This window comes from Ranitomeya variabilis, chromosome 4 (genome assembly GCF_051348905.1).
Source record: "Ranitomeya variabilis isolate aRanVar5 chromosome 4, aRanVar5.hap1, whole genome shotgun sequence".
Lineage (NCBI taxonomy): Eukaryota > Metazoa > Chordata > Amphibia > Anura > Dendrobatidae > Ranitomeya > Ranitomeya variabilis.
In genome coordinates, this window is record NC_135235.1 from 335,841,272 (window position 1) to 335,863,819 (window position 22,548).

Consider the following 22,548-nt stretch of genomic DNA (forward strand, 5'->3'; position numbering starts at 1 on the left):
GGGTCCAGACGTGTGACTGTGCAAAATTTTGTGGCTGTAGCTGCGACGGTACAGATGCCAATCCCGGACATACACACATACATACATACACACATTCAGCTTTATATATTAGATATACCTGTATGTAATCTCCTGTATATAGTATATACCTGTGTGTCATCTCACCTATATATAGTATATATCTGTGTGTCATCTCCTGTATATAGTATATACCTGTATGTCATCTCCTCCTATACATAGCATATACCTGTGTCATCTCCTCCTGTATATACTATATACCTGTAGGTAATCTGCTCCTGTATATAGTATATACCTGTGTGTCATCTCCTCCTGTATATAGTATATACCTGTATGTCATCTCCTCCTGTATGTAGTATGTACCTGTATGTCATCTCCTCCTCTATATAGTATATACCTGTGTGTCATCTCTCCTGTATATAGTATATATCTGTGTGTCATCTCCTCCTGTATATAGTATATACCTGTGTGTCATCTCCCCTGTAAATAGTATATACCTGTGTGTCATCTCCTGTATATAGTATATAGCTGTATGCCATCTCCTCCTGTATTAGCCCTCGTTCACACGTTATTTGGTCAGTATTTTTACCTCAGTATTTGTAAGCTAAAATGGCAGCCTGATAAATCCCCAGCCAACAGTAAGCCCACCCCCTGGCAGTATATATTAGCTCACACATACACATAATAGACTGGTCATGTGACTGACAGCTGCCGGATTCCTATATGGTACATTTGTTGCTCTTGTAGTTTGTCTGCTTATTAATCAGATTTTTATTTTTGAAGGATACCAGACTTGTGTGTGTTTTAGGGCGAGTTTCGTGTGTCAAGTTGTGTGTGTTGAGTTGCGTGTGGCGACATGCATGTAGGGACTTTTGTGAGATGAGTTTTGTGTGGCGACATGCGTGTAGCAACTTTTTGTGTGTCGAGTTGCATGTGACAGGTTAGTGTAGCAAGTTGTGTGCAGCAAGTTTTGCGCATGGCGAGTTTTGCGCGTGGCGAGTTTTATGTGTGGTGCCTTTTGAGTATGTGCAAGTTTTGTGTGAGGCAACTTTTGCATGTGTTGCAACTTTTGTGCATGTGGCAATTTTTCTGCGTGTGGCAATTTTTCTGCGTGTGCAAGTTTTGCGTGTGGCGAGTTTTGCACGTGTGGCGAGTTTTGCATGTGGAGAGTTTTGCGCGTGGCGAGTTTTGAGCGGCGACTTTTGTGTTTCTACTTTTATGTGGCGAGGTTGGTGTATGTGTGGTGAAATGTGCACTGAGGGTGGTATATGTGTTCGAGCACGTGGTAGTGTGTGGCGCATTTTGTGTGTGTGTTCATATCCCCGTGGTGGTGTGATTATCCCATGTTGGGGCCCCACCTTAGCAACTGTACAGTATATACTCTTTGGTGCCATCGCTGTCATTCTTTAAGTCCCCCTTGTTCACATCTGGCAGCTGTTAATTTGCCTCCAACACTTTTCCTTTCATTTTTTCCCCATTATGTAGATAGGGGCAAAATTGTTTGGTGACTTGGAAAGCGCGGGGTTAAAATTTCACCTCACAATATAGCTTTGACGCTCTCAGGGTCCAGACGTGTGACTGTGCAAAATTTTGTGCCTGTAGCTGCGACGCCTCCAACACTTTTCCTTTCACTTTTTCCCCATTATGTAGATAGGGGCAAAATTGTTTGGTGAATTGGAAAGCGCGGGGTTAAAATTTCACCTCACAACATAGCCTATGACGCTCTCGGGGTCCAGACGTGTGACTGTGCAAAATTTTGTGGCTGTAGCTGCTACGGTTCAGATGCCAATCCCGGACATACATACATACATACATACATACACACACACACACATTCAGCTTTATATATTAGATTGTCTAAGGGGTACTTCCGTCTTTCTGTCAGCAACTTCCGTTACGGAAATCCCGCGTCGCTGATTGGTCTCGCCAGCTGCCTGTCATGGCTGCCGCGACCAATCAGTGACGGGCATAGTCCGATTAGTCCCTCCCCCTACTCCCCTGCAGTCAGTGCCCGGCGCCCGCTCCATACACTCCCTGCAGTCAGTGCCCGGCGTCCGCTCCATACTCCCCGCAGTCACTGCCCGGCACCCGCATACTCCCCTCCACTCGCCGCTCACACAGGGTTAATGCCAGCGGTAACGGACCGCGCTATGCCGCGGGGTAACGTTACCGCTGCTATTAACCATATGTGTCCCCAACTTTTTACTATTGACGCTGCATAGGCAGTAAAAAGATCTAATGTTAAAAATAATAAACAAAAAACCTGCTATACTCACCCTCCGTAGTCCGATTATGCGCTCACGCCGGCCGCCATCTTCCGTTACCAGAGATGCTTTGCGAAATTACCCAGAAGACTTAGCGGTCTCGCAAGACCGCTAAGTCATCTGGGTAATTTCGCAATGCATTCTGGGAACGGAAGATGGTGTCAGCCGCGCGCATAGCGACAGCTTCGCTGGATCCCAGGGGGTGAGTATATAACTATTTTTTGTTTTAATTATCTTTTTTTAACACGGATATGTGCCCACACTGCTACTACGTGGGCAGTGTTATATAGCGTGTGGGCTGCATTATATACAGCGTGGCTGCTATATACTACTTGGCCAGTGTTATATACCACGGGGGCAGTGTTATATACCGCATGGGCTGTGTTTTACACCGCGTGGGCAGTGTTATATACCACGTGGGCAGCGTTATATACCATGTGGGCTGCGCTATATACCGCGTGGGCTGCGTTATATACCGCGTGGGCTGTGTTATATGCCGCGTGGGCTGCTATATACTAGTTGGCCAGTGTTATATACCGCGTGGACAGTGTTATATACCGCGTGGGCAGTGTTATATACCACGTGGGCTGCGTTATATACTGCGTGGCTGCTATATACTACGTGGCCAGTGTTCGATACTATGTGGGCTGTGTTATATACTACGTCGCCTGTGTTATATACTGCGTGGCTGCTATATACTGCGTGGGCTGTGTTATATACTGCGTGGCCACTGTTATATATTGCGTGGCCTGTATTAACGCATCGGGTATTCTACAATATGTACAGTTAGGTCCATATATATTTGGACAGAGACAACATTTTTCTAATTTTGGTTACAGACATTACCACAATGAATTTTAAACAAAACAATTCAGATGCAGTTGAAGTTCAGACTTTCAGCTTTCATTTGAGGGTATCCACATTAAAATCGGATGAAGGGTTTAGGAGTTTCAACTGCTTAACATGTGCCACCCTGTTTTTAAAGGGACCAAAAGTAATTGGACAATTGACTCCAAGGCTATTTCATGGGCAGGTGTGGGCAATCCCTTCGTTATGTCATTCTCAATTAAGCAGATAAAGGGCGTGGAGTTGATTTGAGGTGTGGTGTTTGCATTTGGAAGGTTTTGCCGTGAAGTAAACATGCGGCCAAAGGAGCTCTCCTTGCAGGTGAATCAAGCCATCCTTAAGCTGCGAAAACAGAAAAAACCCATCCGAGAAATTGCTACAATATTAGGAGTGGTAAAATCTACAGTTTGGTACATCCTGAGAAAGAAAGAAAGCACTGGTGAACTCATCAATGCAAAAAGACCTGGGCACCCACGGAAGACAACAGTGGTGGGTGATCGCAGAATAATCTCCATGGTGAAGAGAAACCCCTTCACAACAGCCAACCAAGTGACCAACACTCTCCAGGAGGTCGGCGTATCAATATCCAAATCTACCATAAAGAGAAGACTGCATGAAAGTAAATACAGAGGGTTCACTGCACGGTGCAAGCCACTCATAAGCATCAAGAATAAAAAGGCTAGACTGGACTTTGCTAAAAAACATCTAAAAAAGCCAGCACAGTTCTGGAAGAACATTCTTTGGACAGATGAAACCAAGATCAACCTCTACCAGAATGATGGAAAGAGAAAAGCATGGCAAAGGCGTGGTACAGCTCATGACCCAAAGCATACCACATCATCTGTAAAACACGGCCGAGGCAGTGTGATGGCTTGGGCATGCATGGCTGCCAGTGGCACTGGGTCACTAGTGTTTATTGATGATGTGACACAGGACAGAAGCAGCCGAATGAATTCTGAGGTATTCCGAGACATACTGTGTGCTCAGATCCAGCCAAATGCAGCCAAACTGATTGGTCGTCGTTTCATACTACAGATGGACAATGACCCAAAACATAAAGCCAAAGCAACCCAGGAGTTTATTAAATCAAAGAAGTGGAATATTCTTGAATGGCCAAGTCAGTCACCTGATCTCAACCCAATTGAGCATGCATTTCACTTGTTAAAGACTAAACTTCAGACAGAAAGGCCCACAAACAAACAGCAACTGAAAACCACCGCAGTGAAGGCCTGGCAGAGCATCAAAAAGGAGGAAACACAGCGTCTGGTGATGTCCATGAGTTCAAGACTTCAGGCAGTCATTGCCAACAGAGGGTTTTCAACCAAGTACTAGAAATGAACATTTTATTTAAAATTATTGAATCTGTCCAATTACTTTTGGTCCCTTTAAAAACAGGGTGGCACATGTTAAGGAGTTGAAACTCCTAAACTCTTCATCCAATTTTAATGTGGATACCCTCAAATGAAAGCTGAAAGTCTGAACTTCAACTGCATCTGAATTGTTTTGTTTAAAATTCATTGTGGTAATGTTTATAACCAAAATTGGAAAAATGTTGTCTCTGTCCAAATATATATGGACCTAACTGAATGTATGTATGTATGTATGTATGTATATAGCAGCCACATAGTATATAGCACAGGCCACGTACTATTTGTCTGCTATATACTACATGGCTCCTATATACTATGTGGCCTGTGCTATATACTATGTGGCTGCTATATACATACATATTCTAGAATACCCGATGCGTTAGAATCGGGCCACCATCTAGTTATTTTATATTTTGCTATATCGGACTTTTCTGAGTGCGGAGATTTTAAGGATTTTTCTTTTAATGAAAAAAGTTAATAAAAGTGCTGTTTTAGGAGATATTTATATTTGCTGAACTTTTCCTTATCCTCTTTCTTATGCCTATTCTTGTTCGTTGAACGTGGTGATGCCACACAAGTGCATTTTTTCTCATTTGTATATATATATATATATATATATATATATATATATATATATATATATATATATATATATATGTGTGTGTGTGTATATATATATATATATATATATATATATATATATATATATATATATGTATATATATATATATATATATATATATATATATATATATATATATATCAATATCACTGTATTGGTGCCCTTAGGGGACTTGAAACTGTGATCGCTTGTACTAAACTAAGGCCTACCTCAAAGCCCGGCCACAGGCAGAGTTTCAAAGAAGCTCTGAATTGACAATCGCGGAGGTCTTCAACAGACCCCGGCTGTCATATGTACTCTGTGATCACGTCAGAGTTTGACATCAGCATTTAACAGGTTAAACAAACCTTTACCATTTTCAAAAGAGTTAATGCATTTTCAATCCCATCTGTGCCTGTATGAGTCATTCTTATTAGTGCGTTGTCTGCATGCTGCTCACCTCCGGAAGCAGGTATCCTCTTATAAGATTTACAAGGATAGCTGCTGGTGGCATTGGGTCATTCGGATCACTACATAGCTCAGTGTTGGCCATTCTGAAATCTAGATTCATCCATTCTAGGCTGTTGAGTATGAAGAGCACGCCAGAATAATGTTGCAGTGAGGGTAACAGTTCCCGAAGATGAAGATACTTCTTGTTGATGAGCCGCGTAAGTGATACAGGAGCGGTAACTTGGGACAGATCTTCACAAGAAAGGGGAATGATTAACTGAAACTCACTGCTTCGTCCATGGCACCAATCCAGTACAAGTTTTCGAATTAACGTGCTCTTTCCAGTACCAACCGTGCCAAAAAGAACCACATTTCTAACAGATTTTCCAGTTGTGTCTGGTTGGAACAGCTGAGACACAGGCATACTCTGAGGATAGATTGGGCTTTGCAATTGAGCTTGCAACGTTGGCTCCGACAGTGGGCGCAGAATATCTTCTGGAGAACTCTCACGGATAACAGGATCAACATGAATGGAGTCTAGGGCAAAGGAAGGTCCAAAACTCCTTTCTTCAGTAGGCAAACAACTAAACCAAGCTGACAGGCGTTGCCGATGCTCTTCTATGGGATCTTTGAAAAAAAAAAATCTTAAGATTTATCTAAGCCACTTAGAAACAAGGCTGTAAAACTTTAAGAATATGCATTACAATATGAAATTAAAAAAAGTAATACAAACTTTTATATACCATCTCATTAAGCCCCACAATGAACTTGCACAATAAATTTATTTTTATGTTTGTCCTTACTCATGTACTCATGTTATTGCTGAGCAATAATAGTGGAACCAAATTAAGTATCGTATCCTCAGCTACACGTTACATAAATTCTGCACAGTTAATTTGACCTGGGGCACAGATTTTAACTGAAAAAAAAAACTTTTTTATATAATTGAACAATGGAGAAAGAAACCTATTGCTAATAAAAAAAATGCTTAATTATGTTGTAATATATGAAAATAAAAAATGCATATAATTGGCATTGCAAAGTCTTTTACAACCCAAATTTCTAAACTAACACTTTTTTTTAACTTGCAAAGTGAATGCTATAAAAATATAATTCTTTCTTTTTTGTTCCCATGCCCACCTAACAAAAAGAAAAAAAAAAACTAAAAAAAAAGAATTATGACACCATGAAAAGGCATCTCAAACAGCAAAAACAAGCCCTCACCTTATCAATGAAGAGCAACATTTAAAAAAAAAAAGTCTTAGTAGAGTCAGGCAGATGGTTGGAGACTTGATCTTGCCAGCTTTGATTAATTTATCCTAAATATTTGATTTGTGATGAATAAATTTACTGAGGTCTCATAGAACTCTATTGAGCCCCTTATAAGTGTTTTAATACACAGGCTTAACCACACATCCAAATAAGAAAATATTACAATTGTTTGATATATGTCGGTATTCACGAAAAAATATATATAACTACACAAGAGACGAACGAATGACCACAAAAGAAGAAAAATATATTAAAAAGGTATGTATTGTATTACTACATAAAATTACAATATATTAAAATAGTGGGAAGCAATACACAGAAAAAATAAAAGATGGCTCACGACAAGTGTATACATAAGACGTATATGTGGAGGGGGCTAATGGCTAGGTTCTTATTAAACTAGTTACATACAAAATGAAATGTAGCATATATCTATCAAATACACCAATAAATGTATAAATACTTAAATGGATAAATAGATACACTGTATATACATACTACAAAAGTGACATACCATAAAAGAGAAAGATGGCATGTGATACAGGACCCCAGGAAACCGACGAATGTCACAGCAGCAGTGCTGTACAGCACTATAATACACAGTGGGCAGCCAGGTAATGTGTGGCTGGAGTGGCTCTGAAGTGGCAAAAGCCGAACAGTAGGGAATTAGCTTGGGGCAAACAAGGAGATGTGTGGCAGTGTAAATCTAGCAACGGCAACCCCTGCATCAGCTGTACTGCAGAATAAATGTCATGATGGGCCGGAAGTAGATGCCCAGCAGAGCATGAGACATTTTAACTTGTGTCAGCAGATAGATGATTTAGCAAATGTAATCAATGGCATTAGCCATGAAAGAAAATCATCACTGATCCATACCGGATTCATTTTGACAAATGTAAGATTTCCCGCGCTTGCCACCGGCCTGGTGATCACCCTCTCTGACATTGCCCTGAAGACTGGACATTATAGTACGCCCATAAAACCTGGCTGTTTTTATATGGTGTGTCTCTGTTTGCTGAAATGTCTCAGGTTGTGGCAATGGCAGATAAAACATCTGGTCCATCATTTCAAGTGTAACAAAAAGCCATGATCTCTCTGGAGAACTCTTCCAGGATGTGCCATTAATGAGGAGAGACTGCCATCTGCTGGCCAGCTGAAATCAAGCAGAACCAAAGTGTGCTGGAGCGACCTCATGTGCTGGACTGGATCAGGAGCCCCACAGGAAACATTTTCTTGATATAAAGCACTGCATGCACAACCACTAGGAGATTTGGCATCAAGGAAGAGAGCAGAGCAGATGTGTTCCAGAGACACCGCTGAGACACATGTGACAGGCCTCAGTTTGAAGTCTGCGCCATCCAGGTGCCAGCCATTGCCTGGCAAGGTCAGGATTCCCCAAAGATATCCAAGTACCACTTACACTGGTCAAAGCCAGGATCTGCACCTTACGCTTGTCAAGCCTCCGAGACCAGATGACACCTGTCAAGAGTTGAGGACCCGTCCATTCCGCCTGAGAGACTTCCACTGACGGTCAAGAAGAACAGTGCAGAGGCAGCAACAGGAGAGGCGCACCTGTTATTGAGGAGGAACAGCACAAGTGAGCAGGGCCGTCACTTCCAGCTATCACCTACGGTACCGGGGTTGGTTGGCGGTAAGATCATTACCGTCGCTCAGAGAGCTGTGGTTCACGTGCTGTCAGAAGACAGAGAGCCAACAGTGGTGATCAGTGGTAAAAAGGTTACCGCTGGTCACAGGCGTTGGATGATGAAAGAGTATTACTCCCATCAACCTACGCCTGCTGTTGCTGAGAACAGCGAGAGCAGACACCGCCAATGGGAGTATTCATCAGCTGGCGCTTGTGATAAAAATAAATAATAATAAAAAAAAATGACATAGGGTCTGTTCTATTTTTGATAATCAGAATGGCAAAACTAACAACTGTGGGCTGAAACCCTCAGCTGTCAGCTTTATCATGGATGGTTATCAAGAACATAGGGGTCCCACGCATTTTTTTAACAATGTGGGGCATATTATATATATATATATATATATATATATATATATATATATATATATATATATATATATATATATATATATATATATATATATATATATATATATATATATATATATAGCAGCGGGCACAAGAAATCAAACAACAAATTAGAATAAATATCTAGTTCATGGATCAACCTACTGCATACTAAAAATTAGACTAGAAACTAAAGAGAAAAAAGAAGTATAGTTTTTATTTATACTTAGATACACAAAAAGACATAAATATACAACAACAATAAAAACATTTAAAAATGCCAAAGAAGGCTAGCAAAATCTGACCAGCTAAGGTCCACCCCAGGACATAAATAAGGTAACACCATCAAGCACAATAATGCGTGTTCAGATTTCACAATGTGACTACAAGCATAAGAATGATTATGGAAAGGTTTGGGGTTCTGCATCCCGCAGGATTTCAACATGACTGATTTTAAAATTGATTTATTTAAATCCATCAGGAAAATTCATCTGCTTTAAAACATTCAATAATAAAGCTGAGGCCAGTAATGCTCTAGAGGGAGAGATTCCATGTGCAATTGGCCCGTTGGGGTTTATGGCAGGTACGGGGGCTTTAGCTGATGTAGGATAGGATGCTAGATTATTATTGGGCATAAATGAAGATCCCGGTCGTCGCGAGCAGCTAGATGGGGATAAGATAGTCCCGTTTAGGGGAGGAGTTCCCTCTAGGTTTATGCCGGTAGTTTCCCCTGGTAACCTGGTGGATCTATTTGAAGCGCAAGTCATTAAGGATGTAGAGGCACTTATATATCAGAAACCCCCGAACAATTTGACGATGGAGGAAAATAAAGCCTTGCAGGAGATACGTACTTGGGAAGATACGGTGGTGCGAGCTGCCGATAAGGGGGGCAAAACAGTTTTGCTTCCCAGATCCTACTATATCGCTGAGGCAAAAAGGCAATTATCAGATGAGACAGTATATAGGTCGTTGCCCAGAAGCCCTGTATAAAAGTACAAAATGGAGTTGAGATCCTTTTAAAGGAAATATGTAGAATTGGGTATTATCACACAAAAGAAAGCGGAGAAACTGCTGCCGGAGTATCCCACCAGACCCCACTGGTACCATATTCCTAAAGTGCACAAGTCTGTTCTCTGCCCTCCAGGATGGCCAATCGTGGCTGGGATAGGATCGCTCACTGAGCCCCTGTCCCAGTACATTGATTGGTTGTTACGGCCGTTACTTAAGGATGTTCCTGCGTATTTAAAGGATACTAATTCTTTCCTTGAAAGTATTCAAGATTTCGAAAGGCAGGATAATTATTCCTTAGCCTCGATAGATGTGGAAAGCTTATATACGAGGATTCCCCAGAAGATAGGGGTGGAGGCCATTGAGCAGATTTTGTGCACTACGGATAAAAGTCGTGAATTTATCAGGTTCATATGTGAAGGTTTGGAATTTATCCTGACTCACAATGCATTTATGTTTTTGGATGAATGGTATGTACAAGAAGTGGGGACTGCGATGGGTACTCCGGCAGCTTGTACTTTCGCCAATTTGTTTTTAGCCCTTTTTGAGGAGAGATACATTTATGTAGATAATAACAGTTTTTTGCAACATATTAAATTTTATCAAAGATATATCGACAATGTAGTAGTGATCTGGGATAGTACTGAGGAGGTTTTCAATGATTTTGTATCTCAACTTAACAGGAATAATAGGATGAACATGGCCTTCACATCAGTGTTTGGAGGGCGTCGGTTGGAATTCCTGGATGTTTTAGTTGAGATTAAAGATGATAAGATTTGTACATCATTGTATCGTAAACCTGTGGCAGCCAATACTATGATGCACTTTAAGAGTTTTCACCCGGTGCATAGAAAGCAGGCGTTACCCCGCAGTCAGTTCCTAAGAGTAAGTAGAGTAAATAATACCAATGAAGGCTTTGAACGTCAATCAGAAGAGATGTTATGTAGATTTGAACAGAGGGGTTATCCACGTAAATTGTTAAGAGTCAGCAAAAAATAGAGTAGCTTATGAGAGAAAAATGGGGAGTGAATATACATCACCTAGCCAAAATTGTAGTGCAGGGAAAAGATTCACTTTTTGTTTTGCGTACAATAATATGGATCGACAGATACGATTGGCTATCAAAAAGAATTGGCACATCTTAGGGCGAGACAAAGATTTGGCGGAGGTTGTAGCCAGAGGCCCGTTGATAGCCAACAAACGGAGTGTCAGATTGAGAGATAAATTAGTAAAAAACCGCATCATTGGGCCGAATCAGAATTGGTTGAATTCTATGGTTCCGAAAGGGAATTTTAGGTGCGGGCACTGTCCGTATTGTAAACTACATACAACAGATCGGGTATTACGTATAGGAGCATTGGAACATGTAGTTAACGATTTTATCACATGCAAAACAGACCACGTAGTTTACGTGGTCTTTTGCCCCTGTAGGCATTACTATGTAGGTAAAACGATACGACCGATGTATGTTCGGTTTCGTGAGCATTGCAGGTCGGTAATAACAGGTAAAGGTGTACCACGGCTGATCACCCACATAAAAGAAAAACATGGGAGCAATGTAGAAAGCCTGACCTTTGCGGGACTTGAGAAGGTGAGTCTACCAGTTAAAGGGGGAGACTTGGATAATTTGCTCCTTAGGTGTGAAGCTAAGTGGATTATGCGTAGTAACGCGATGGGACCACTAGGTTTTAATGACAGGGTGGATATGTCCATATTCTTATGAATGAGATAGTAAGATAGCCTGCGGTTCTAGTAAACTCATTTGATGCAATGGACATAACATGATCTGTAATTAGGAGTACCGGTTTTTCGGGAATAACAGCAAATGCTTGTAATATTAGCTGTGATGTGCAATATCTAAAGTCATGTGTAGTATTCCATTTCTTTTGTTTTGTTTTTATGTGTGCTTTTAATAGTTTGTGTATTTTAAGGTTGTGGGAGGGGTTTTGGCTGGTGGGGGGAGGTGTCATAGCCGGCACTATATTTCCGCCACCTTACCTTGCCACAAATTGACCCGTAGAAGCGCAAGCACAGCGCGAAACGGCCGTCGTCCCGGTTCTCCCCTACTCACACGAGCTTCGGCTCTGTCATCTCCGGCCATGAATTTTATTTGGACTTGTTATCAATAAAGGTTTGAATCTCGTGAAGACTGGTGAGTGCCCTCATTTTTTCTTACATGTGGATTATACATAAGAATGAAATTGATAGCAAAATGCAAGTAAGTATTGAAAATCAGATCACATTGAAAAACGCAAATGGGACGATGGTGTGGTGCCAGCCCTATCAAGTGAGCTAAAAAAAATTATCTAGAAAAAATATTAACAGATACCATGCAAATCAGCATAGTTGACAGGAAGAAATGCTCTGTTTAAGAATGACAGAGCCATTAACAAATGTGGATCCAGCCGGTACACGCTCAAAGAGCACTAGGCAGCCACGAGTCCCTTCCTAAAGTGCTATGTTCAGCCAGGAGAGCAGGTACCCCATGCGTATCTACACTGAATATCGCCTTCCCCAGGGGTGAAGTTATACCAGTGGTCAATATCAGCCTCTTATATATCCCAACCATAAGCAATAATAATAATTTCCAGCTGAGGTGAGGAGGCAGCACGTCCAAGTCCCCGTATCACGAGGAATATGGAGAGTGGAGTAATCCATGTTGTCGATATGCAATTGCACAATCAAGGCACCCATGTGTCACTTACATCAGACATGAAATAGTACGCATGCGCCTGATCTCACAGTGGAGATTCAGACGCGCGGCATAGCCGGTATGTATTTGCGCAAGTGCACGATAAACCAATCAGGAGGCACAGTAGCCGGTGATGTCAAAAGGAGCTAGTGCGCACGTATCAAGTTTTTTTTTTTTTTTTTTACACAGAGCGCTTCCCAGAATATTAACATCAGCCCTCAGCCATCCTCTGCTGCGGGGCACTGCACGCCATTTTTTTTTTCCATTTTTTTTTTATTCACTGACGTGACCGCTATCAATCATCCAGATCATCATAGGACAGTATGGATTATCTGAGGGATATGGCTGTTTGTTATTTTTCTTTTTTCCAGGAGACATGGGCTTCAGTGGACTAAGTGCAAGGTAACTTTCCCCTTTTCTATTTAAAATAAATGAGTTTGTGTCATTATTTCAATTAAAGGACTATTTTTGGCTGTGTCTTTTTTACAGTCTAACCATGGAGTTAGTAATGGGGCATCTTACAGATGCCTCTCCATTACTCACCTGTGGGCTTGATGTCAGCATCCATAAAATAGCTGACATCAACCCCACAACTATTACCTTACCACCCTTGTCACTGCACCAGGGCAAGTTGGAAGAGCCGGGCAAAGGGCCAGAATTGACGCACCTAATAGATGTACCTTTTCTGGGGTAGCTGCTTTTTTAGGCCGGGGGGCGGGCAACACCCATGACTCCTTACCAGTCTGAGAACACCAGCCCCCAGCTGTTTGCTTTAACTTAGCTACCTGTCAAAAATTATGGAGACCCCATGTCATTTTTTTAAATTATTTAAATAATTAAAAAAAACGGTGTGGGATCCCTCTGTTCTTGATAACCAGTCATGATAAAGCTGACATCTGAGGGTTGCAGCCCTCAGCTGTCAGTTTTGCCTGCTCTGGTTATCAAAAATAGAAGAGACCTCAGGTCATTTTCTTCATTCATTTATAGCGCAGGCGCTGGCTGATGAATAAGCTCATCAGTGTGGCCTGCTCTCGCTGTTAATAATGCTCTTTCATTAGCAGACACCTGTGCCTGGAGGTAACCTTTAATATCTGACAGCGTGTGAATCGCAGCTCTCTGACCGGCAGTAATGATCATTCAGAGCCACCGGTGTTTCTCACGCTGTCATGTGTGGGAAACAGACGATGTTTGGCAGCCAAATACGAACAGTAACGCAGACTTTCAGAAGAAGTCCATGTTTGGGGTCCATGCTCAAACACTAGGTGTTCTGTACGGACCCCGAACTTCACTGTTTGGGTTCGCACATCTCTAACTAAGACTACCACTCCCATTTTCAATCCACTTCAGCCCAACAGTAGCACACAACAGTCAGATTAGGCTTTTTCTATACTTACTGTCATGGCTGAAAGTGTTGGCAACCTTTAAATTGCTCCACAAAATGAAGTATTTCTCCCAGAAATGTACTGCAATTACATTTGTTTTATTTTACACATTTCTTTTGTGTGTATTGGACCAACTAAAAAAAAAAAACACACAGGAAAAAAAATTGTATATTGGACATAATTTCACACAAAACCCTAAAAATAGGCTGGACAAATTTGTTTCCACCCTCAACTTAATATTTGGTAGCACATCCTTTGGAATAAATAATTGCAATCTGTCGCTTCCTATAACCACCAACAAGATTTTTACATCTCTCAACTGAAATTTTGGACCACTCTTCTTTTGCAACCTGCTCCAGGTCTCTCATAGTTGAAGGGTGCCTTCTCCCAACAGCAATTTTAACATCTCTCCTCAGGCGTTCAATGGGATTTAGATCCGGAATCATTGCAGGCCACTTCAGAACTCTCCAGTTCTTTGTTTACATCCATTTCTGGGTGCTTCTTGAAGTATGTTTGGAGTCATTGTCCTGCTGGAAGACCCAAAACCTACGACTAAAACTCATCTTTCTGAGACTACACTACACTGCCTCCCAAAATCAATCAGATTTCATGATGCCTTTCACACAGTGAAGGCACCCACTGCCAGAGGAAGCAAAACAACCCCAAAACATCTTTGAACCTCCACCATATTTAACTGCTGGTACTCTGTTCTTTTCTTTGAAGGCCTCATTCCGTTTTCAGTAAACAGTAGAATGATTTGCTTTACCAAAAAGGTCCATCTTGGTCTCATCTGTCCACAAGACACTTTCCCAGAAGGATTTTGACTTACGTACTTTTTGATACAGTCTAGCTTTTCTACGTGCTTGTCTCAGTGGGGCCCTCCTGGGTCTCCTGGCATTGCATTTAAATGTCAACGGATAGTTGGCGCTGACACTGATTCACCCTGAGCCTGCAGATAAAATTTATTTGGCACTTGATTGGGGCTGCTTATTCACCATCTGGACTATCCTGCATTTCAACCTTTCATCAATTTTTCTCTGCCGTCCATGTCCACGAATATTAGCTACAGTGCCATGGTTTGTAAACTTCTTGATTATGTTGCGCACCCTGGACAAAGAAACATCAAGATGGACTTGTAACCTTGAGATTGTTGAAATTATTCAACAGTTTTGGTTCTCAAGTGGTCAGCTTTCTTCTCTTTCTGTTTTCCAGGCTTAGTGTGGCACACAAAGACACACAATGCAAACATTCAGTTAACTTCACCCCTTTTTATATGCTTTCAGTTGTGCTTTTCGTATTTACCACACATGTTACTTGCCACAGGTGAGTTTGAACGAGAATCACATGTTTGAAACAAAGCTGTTAACCAGCAATTTTGAAAATGTGCCACCAATTTGTCCGGACCAATTTTGGGGTTTTGTGTGAAAGTATGTCCAATTTACCTTTTTTGTGATATTCCAATACACACAAAGGAAATAAACATGTGTTCAACAAAACATTTGTAACTGCAATAATTTTATCAGAGCAATACTTCATTTTCTGTAACCACTTCAAGGGTGCCAACACTTTCAACCATAACTGTGTGGAATTTGCTGTGTGTTCTGTCCTCCTATCAATTTGCTAGAAAAGTCTAAAATGCTTTGCCAACTCAACTTTTATACTGGTTGTGATAGCCCCGATTGGCTGCGCTAGACATAGCTCATGGGGCATTAGTGGGAAGATTGTAGGATCATGCCTGACGTCATTAAGCCTGCTCTTCAAGACTTTTCCTTTTTTTTGAGATTCTAGGGAATTGAATCGCAAAGTGTTCGAATTTGAGGGGACCTGTGGATTTGAAGAAATTTTCCTTTTGGGTGCTAAACACAGCGAAACCTTCAACACCCTTCACCTGCCAACTGCTGGAAAATACTTTATCTATTGACTTGAACAGACCTCGAGCTCTTTACTTATGTATATACCATATTGTAAACCTCTGCAGGTCCCTTTCCTTACTTATCAGCTTAAGTTTTATAGATCATTGTAAGAATGCGATCTCAATCCTGACTTACAAAGATTACAATTTAGCTAGGCTTGACCTCCTCTACACCCTTCTCATGGTGATACCCAAAGTGATAGAGTTACCTCAAAAGGTATCCAAAAGTATGAAACGTCACGTGTATGCGTTATATATATTAACATGTCTTATTCATTACTAAGTAACGAGTTTTTCTGAACATATCACTTATATATTAACTAGATGGAGGCCCGATGCTATCGCATCGGGAGGGCAGAAATGTCACGATGGGGCAGGCTTTGCAGAATTGAGAATCTCTCCCCCCATGTGCTCACCCACCAATCCACTCTCTCTTTCCCTTTTGTGAGGTAAAATATTTTTTAAAAACAGTCAGTGAAATATTTTACCTCACATAATGAATCCTCTGTGATCACCTGCTGTAATGTCAGTATTGTCTTTTGCTTCCTCCCCTGCCCAGGAGATGTGGTATGCGCCGTACACTGTCAGACACAGGACATTTTTAAAATGAACTTTCGTTCATGGGAAAACCCCTTTAATGTGACCGGCTTCCTCTGCCTGTAGACACGTCGCGCATCTGCTGCCGGGATCAGCAGAATCATTTACTGTGCCTGTGCGTAATTCGCACAGGCGCAGTAAATCAGACCGCCGCCATCTTTGTGCAGATAGATAACCGTGTTCCGCTGGTGGTACCGTGCAAGAGGCTGGTACCACCACCAGTTTCCATATTGAGACACCCATCACTTGGGTGTCCCAATATGGCGGTTGGTGAAAATTCGCCGCTTGGAATTCTGGGATCCAGACACATCTGGACGGAACAGGATGTGAAGACATTACAAGGCAAGTATATATAAAGATGGTTTTTGAAACTCGTGCAATTTTGGATCCTTCAAGCCACTATAATGCATTTTACTTCCTGCATACTTTTGAAGTACCATATGTAAGAACAGTCTACAATGTTTAATTACATTCTCTTGCAAGTGTGAAGTTTGCCAACACTGCACCTTCTGACAACAGGTTTTTTTTTTTATTGCACAGCACATTTTCCACTTGACTACGTGATTTTAATATATCACTTAGAAACAAACTCTTTAAAGACTTGTACAATGAGTCTTCTGTAGTCTACAGTGCACCATAGACTTTGCCCTAGTTATCGGCCATTACCTGCGGAGAACAATATGTTGTCAACAACTTTTTTTTACCCTTTACAAACCAAGTGAAACAATCAGTGGTAGAATAACCCATCAATTGCTACAGGAGCTCTCATATATGCAACTTTAATGCAGTTTGAGTCAAAACGAGGTTACTAAAAAAATAAAAAAGTTGAATCTTATTTACAAAATTAATTTGCATTTTCTGCTTTCATAAAGACTGATTTAACTGATTTAATAAACAGGCATTTATTTTGTCTTTGTGCTTTTTTTGCTTCTTGTTCTACACGCCATAACTTCATAAATGTATCCATCCACATTCCCATAGGAGGACTTATTATTTTGTGGGATGAGTTTAGTTTTGAATTACACTATTTATTTACCACACAATGTACTGGAAAAAAAGGAAGTGTGATGAAATGGGAAAAAAAGAAACACAATTTGGGATGCAGCAACCATAATATGGTTACTTTCCATGAAATGTTTGATTTTTTTTATTTTTTAACCCCTTTACCCCCAAGGGTGGTTTGCACGTTAATGACCAGGCCAATTTTTACAATTCTGACCATTGTCCCTTTATGAGGTTATAACTCTGGAATGCTTCAACGGATCTTGGCGATTCTGACATTGTTTTCTCGTGAGATATTACTTCATGAAAGTGGTAAAATTTATTTGATATAACTTTGGCGAAAATTTTGAAGATTTCGCAATTTTCCAACTTTGAAACTTTGAATTTTTATGCCCTTAAATCACAGGGATATGTCACGCAAAATACTAAATAATTAACATTTCCCACATGTCTACTTTACATCAGCACAATTTTGGAACCAAATTTTTTTTGTTGTTAGGGAGTTATAAGGGTTAAAAGTTGACCAGAAATTTCTCATTTTTACAACACCATTTTTTTTTTAGGGACCACATCTCATTTGAAGTCATTTTCAGGGGTCTATATGATAGAAAATACCCAAGTGTGACACCATTCTAAAAACTGCACCCCTCAAGGTGCTCAAAACCACATTCAATAAGTTTATTAACCCTTCAGGTGTTTCACAGGAATTTTTGGAATGTTTAAATAAAAATGAACATTTTACTTTTTTTCACACAAAATTTATTTCAGCTCCAATTTGTTTTACTTTACCAAGGGTAACAGGAGAAAATGGACCCCAAAACTTGTTGTACAATTTGTCCTGAGTACGCTGATACCCCACATGTGGGGGTAAACCACTGTTTGGGCGCATGGCAGAGCTCGGAAGGAAAGGAGCGCCATTTTACTTTTCAATGCAAAATTGACTGGAATTGAGATGGGACGCCATGTTGCGTTTGGAGAGCCCCTGATGTGCCTAAACATTAAAACTCCCACAAGTGACACCATTTTGGAAAGTAGACCCCCTAAGGAACTTATCTAGATGTGTGGTGAGCACTTTGACCCACCAAGTGCTTTACAGAAGTTTATAATGCAGAGCCGTAAAAATAAAAAATCATATTTTTTCACAAAAATGATATTTTCGCCCCCAATTTTTTATTTTCCCAAGGGTAAGAGAAGAAATTGGACCCTAAAAGTTGTTGTGCAATTTGTCCTGAATACGCTGATACCCCATATGTGGGGGTAAACGACTGTTTGGGCGCATGGCAGAGCTCGGAAGGGAAGGAGTGCCGTTTGACTTTTCAAAGCAAAATTGACTGGAATTGAGATGGGACACCATATCGCGTTTGGAGAGCCCCTGATGTGCCTAAACATTAAAACCCCCCACAAGTGACACCATTTTGGAAAGTAGACCCCCTAAGGAACTTATCTAGTTGTGTTTTGAGAGCTTTGAACCCCCAAGTGTTTCACTACAGTTTATAACGCAGAGCCGTGAAAATAAAAATTCTTTTTTTTTTCACAAAAATGATTTTTTAGCCCCCAGTTTTGTATTTTCACAAGGGTAACAGGATAAATTGGACCCTAAAAGTTGTTGTCCAATTTTTCCTGAGTACGCTGATACCCCATATGTGGGGTGGAACCACTGTTTGGGCGCACAGCAGAGCTCGGAAGGGAAGGAGCACCATTTGGAATGCAGACTTAGAAGGATTGGTCTGCAGGCGTCACGTTGCATTTGCAGAGCCCCTGATGTACCCAAACAGTACAAACCCCCCACAAGTGACCCCATATTGGAAACTAGACCTCCCAAGGAACTTATCTAGATGTGTTGTGAGAACTTTGAACCCCCAAGTGTTTCACTACAGTTTACAATGCTGAGCCGTGAAAATAAAAAATCTTTTTTTTTTCCCACAAAAATGATTTTTAGCCCCCCAAATTGTTATTTTCCCAAGGATAACAAGAGAACTTCGACCCCAAAAGTTGTTGTCCAATTTGTCCCGAGTACGCTGATACCCCATATGTTGGGGTAAACCCCTGTTTGGGCGCACGGGAGAGCTCGGAAGGGAAGGAGCACTGTTTTACGTTTTCAACGCAGAATTGGCTGGAATTGAGATCGGACGCCATGTCGCATTTGAAGAGCTACTGATGTGCCTGAACAGTGGAAACTCCCCAATTCTACCTGAAACCCTAATCCAAACACACCCCTAACCCTAATCCCAACGGTAACCCTAACCACACCCCTAACCCTGACACACCCCTAACTCTAATCCCAACCCTAATCCCAACCGTAAATGTAATCCAAACCTTAACTTTAGCCCCAACCCTAACCCTAACTTTAGCCCCAACCCTAACTTTAGCTCCAACCCTAACCCTAACTTTAGCTCCAACCCTAGCCCCAACCCTAGCCCTAACACTAATGGGAAAATGGAAATAAATACATTTTTTTAATTTTATTATTTTTCCCTAACTAAGGGGGTGATGAAGGGGGGTTTGATTTACTTTTATAGCGTTTTTTATATCGGATTTTTTTTGATTGGCAGCTGTCACACACTAAAAGACGCTTTTTATAGCAAAAAAGTTTTTGCGTCTCCACATTTTGAGACCTATAATTTTTCCATATTTTGGTCCACAGAGTCATGTGAGGTCTTGTTTTTTGCGGGACGAGTTGACGTTTTTATTGGTAACATTTTCGGACACGTGACAGTTTTTGATCACTTTTTATTCCGATTTTTGTGAGGCAGAATGACCAAAAAACAGCTATTCAGAATGCTGTAGATAAGCCCCTGATGCCAGTGGGCTTATCTCATATAAGATTTTTGGGGTGACAGATTTCCTTTAAAAGTTCATAAGAACAAGACAATTATAGAGGACAAAAAAAAGGCTGAGATATTAAACAGGCACTTATTATCCATGTTCCCCAATGACTTGTCTGTTCCAGTGATCTTTCAACAAGGCAAAAATCAATGTTAACCACATGATATTATTAGTTTAACACAAGAAGAAGTAAGCCTGCGTCTGAGCAATTTAAACATTGACAAATCCTCCGGTCCAAATGGCATTCATCCATGAATACTGAGGGAATTGAGCTCACTAATTAACAGACCACTGTATCTCATATTCTTAGACTCTCTTGTAACACGTCCCCAGAAGAAGCTGGCAGTGAAATGCGCATCAGGGTAACGGGACAGGGTCTGCACTGTCACTTTGTATTCAGGTGAAACGCCACAGAGCACTTTTTTACTTAGATGCATTATTATCTGCTATTCAATTGAATGGCCTCTGGGTAACATATTGAAATGTATACAAATCTAGGGGAAGTGCACTGGTTCAAATATACTCCACTTATCTGCTTATTGCAGCATTTTATATTGCCCAACTGGGCCTCTGCAACATTTTTCTGGAGGTGTCCCCTGATCATTGATAGGCCAACATATTATATACTTGTTTTATTATTTGTTAGAACAAGGAGTACAACAGGAGTCTGTAGGTACTATAAAAAGTAATATTTTATTATATGATAATTACAAGCTAATAAAGTGCATACAGTGTACAAAAGATAAATACATACAAAAGTGCATAAGGACGGAAATTGTGGATATCCACCGGTGCGAGCTGTCCATGTGAGGTATATACCTTGATAGAGTACAGAGCTGCCGGAAAATCACATAGTAATTAAGCTCCTGGGTAAAGCATATCCCACAGCATTAAGTAAATAAGGATAGCAGCGCTTACCAAAACAGGACGGCGGGCACCGGACCGGATCCAATGTATAAAAACCCCCGACGCGCATTTCACCCCTTCCGGTGGTCTTGCTTTCTCCCTTCGCCCTCCGTCCTGTTTTGGTAAGCGCTGCTATCCTTTATTTACTTAATGCTGTGGGATATGCTTTACCCACGAGCTTAATTACTATGTGACTTTCCGGCAGCTCTGTACTCTATTAAGGTATATACCTCACATGGGCAGCTCGCACCGGTGGATATCCACAATCTCTGTCCTTATGCACTTTTGTATGTATTTATCTTTTGTACACTGTATGCACTTTATTAGCTTGTAATTATCATATAATAAAATATTACTTTTTATAGTACCTACAGACTCCTGTTGTACTCCTTGTTCAAATGCTCTTGCATGGAGTTGGTTCTTTTGATTTGGGGCTCTCATACACTATTTAGTGTTTTGATCTTCCTTTTTTTCTGCTTAATATGTTCCCTGGTTTTGTTATTGTTTTATTATTTACAGAGTACTCTGTCAGAGTATGTGCCTTGCTACGTTTAGTCCGTTTGGTCCTTAGTAGTCCTTAGTTCCGTTTTCCCGGCTTCTGTTTATCTTCCTTCTGTGTTCACTAAACTCCTCCTTTTGTTTTGTTTCCATATCCCTTCGTTATATAATTCTCAATTAGGCAGATAAAAGGCCTGGAGTTGATTTGAGGTGTGGTGCTTGCATTTGGAAGGTTTTGCTGTGAAGTAAAGATGCGGTCAAAGGAGCTCTCCATGCAGGTGAAACAAGCCATCCTTAAGCTGCGAAAAGAGAAAAAAAAACATCCGAGAAATTGCTACAATATTATGAGTGGCAAAATCTACAGTTTGGTACATCCTGAGAAAGAAAGAAAGCACTGGTGAACTCATCAATGCAAAAAGACCTGGGCGCCCACGGAAGACAACAGTGGTGGATGATCGCAGAATAATCTCCATGGTGAAGAAGAGAAACCCCTTCACAGCAGCCAACCAAGTGAACAACACTCTCCAGGAGGTAGGCGTATCAATATCCAAATCTACCATAAAGAGAAGACTGCATGAAAGTAAATACAGAGGGTTCACTGCACAGTGCAAGCCACTCATAAGCATCAAGAATAATAAGGCTAGACTGGACTTTGCTAAAAAACATCTAAAAAACCCAGCACAGTTCTGGAAGAACATTCTTTGGAGAGATGAAACCAAGATCAACCTCTACCAGAATGATGGAAAGAGAAAAGTATGGCAAAGGCGTGGTACAGCTCATGATCCAAAGCATACCACATCATCTGTAAAACACGGCGGAGGCAGTGTGATGGCTTGGGCATGCATGGCTGCCAGTGGCACTGGGTCACT

General features: G+C 41.0%; 1 protein-coding gene across 5 annotated transcripts in view; it reads right to left on the bottom strand.

The window, feature by feature from the left end:
- Positions 1–22,548, bottom strand: part of NLRX1 (NLR family member X1) — a 78,195-nt gene that overhangs the window by 13,139 nt on the left and 42,508 nt on the right. For 4 of the 5 annotated variants that reach the window (XM_077250580.1, XM_077250578.1, XM_077250579.1 and 1 more), the window contains exon 4: positions 5,560–6,176. In XM_077250580.1, coding sequence (XP_077106695.1) covers positions 5,560–6,176 — 617 coding nt within the window. Of the gene's footprint in view, positions 1–5,559; positions 6,177–8,241; positions 8,334–22,548 lie in introns of those variants that run through there. The other variant, XM_077250581.1, reaches the window with a different exon arrangement.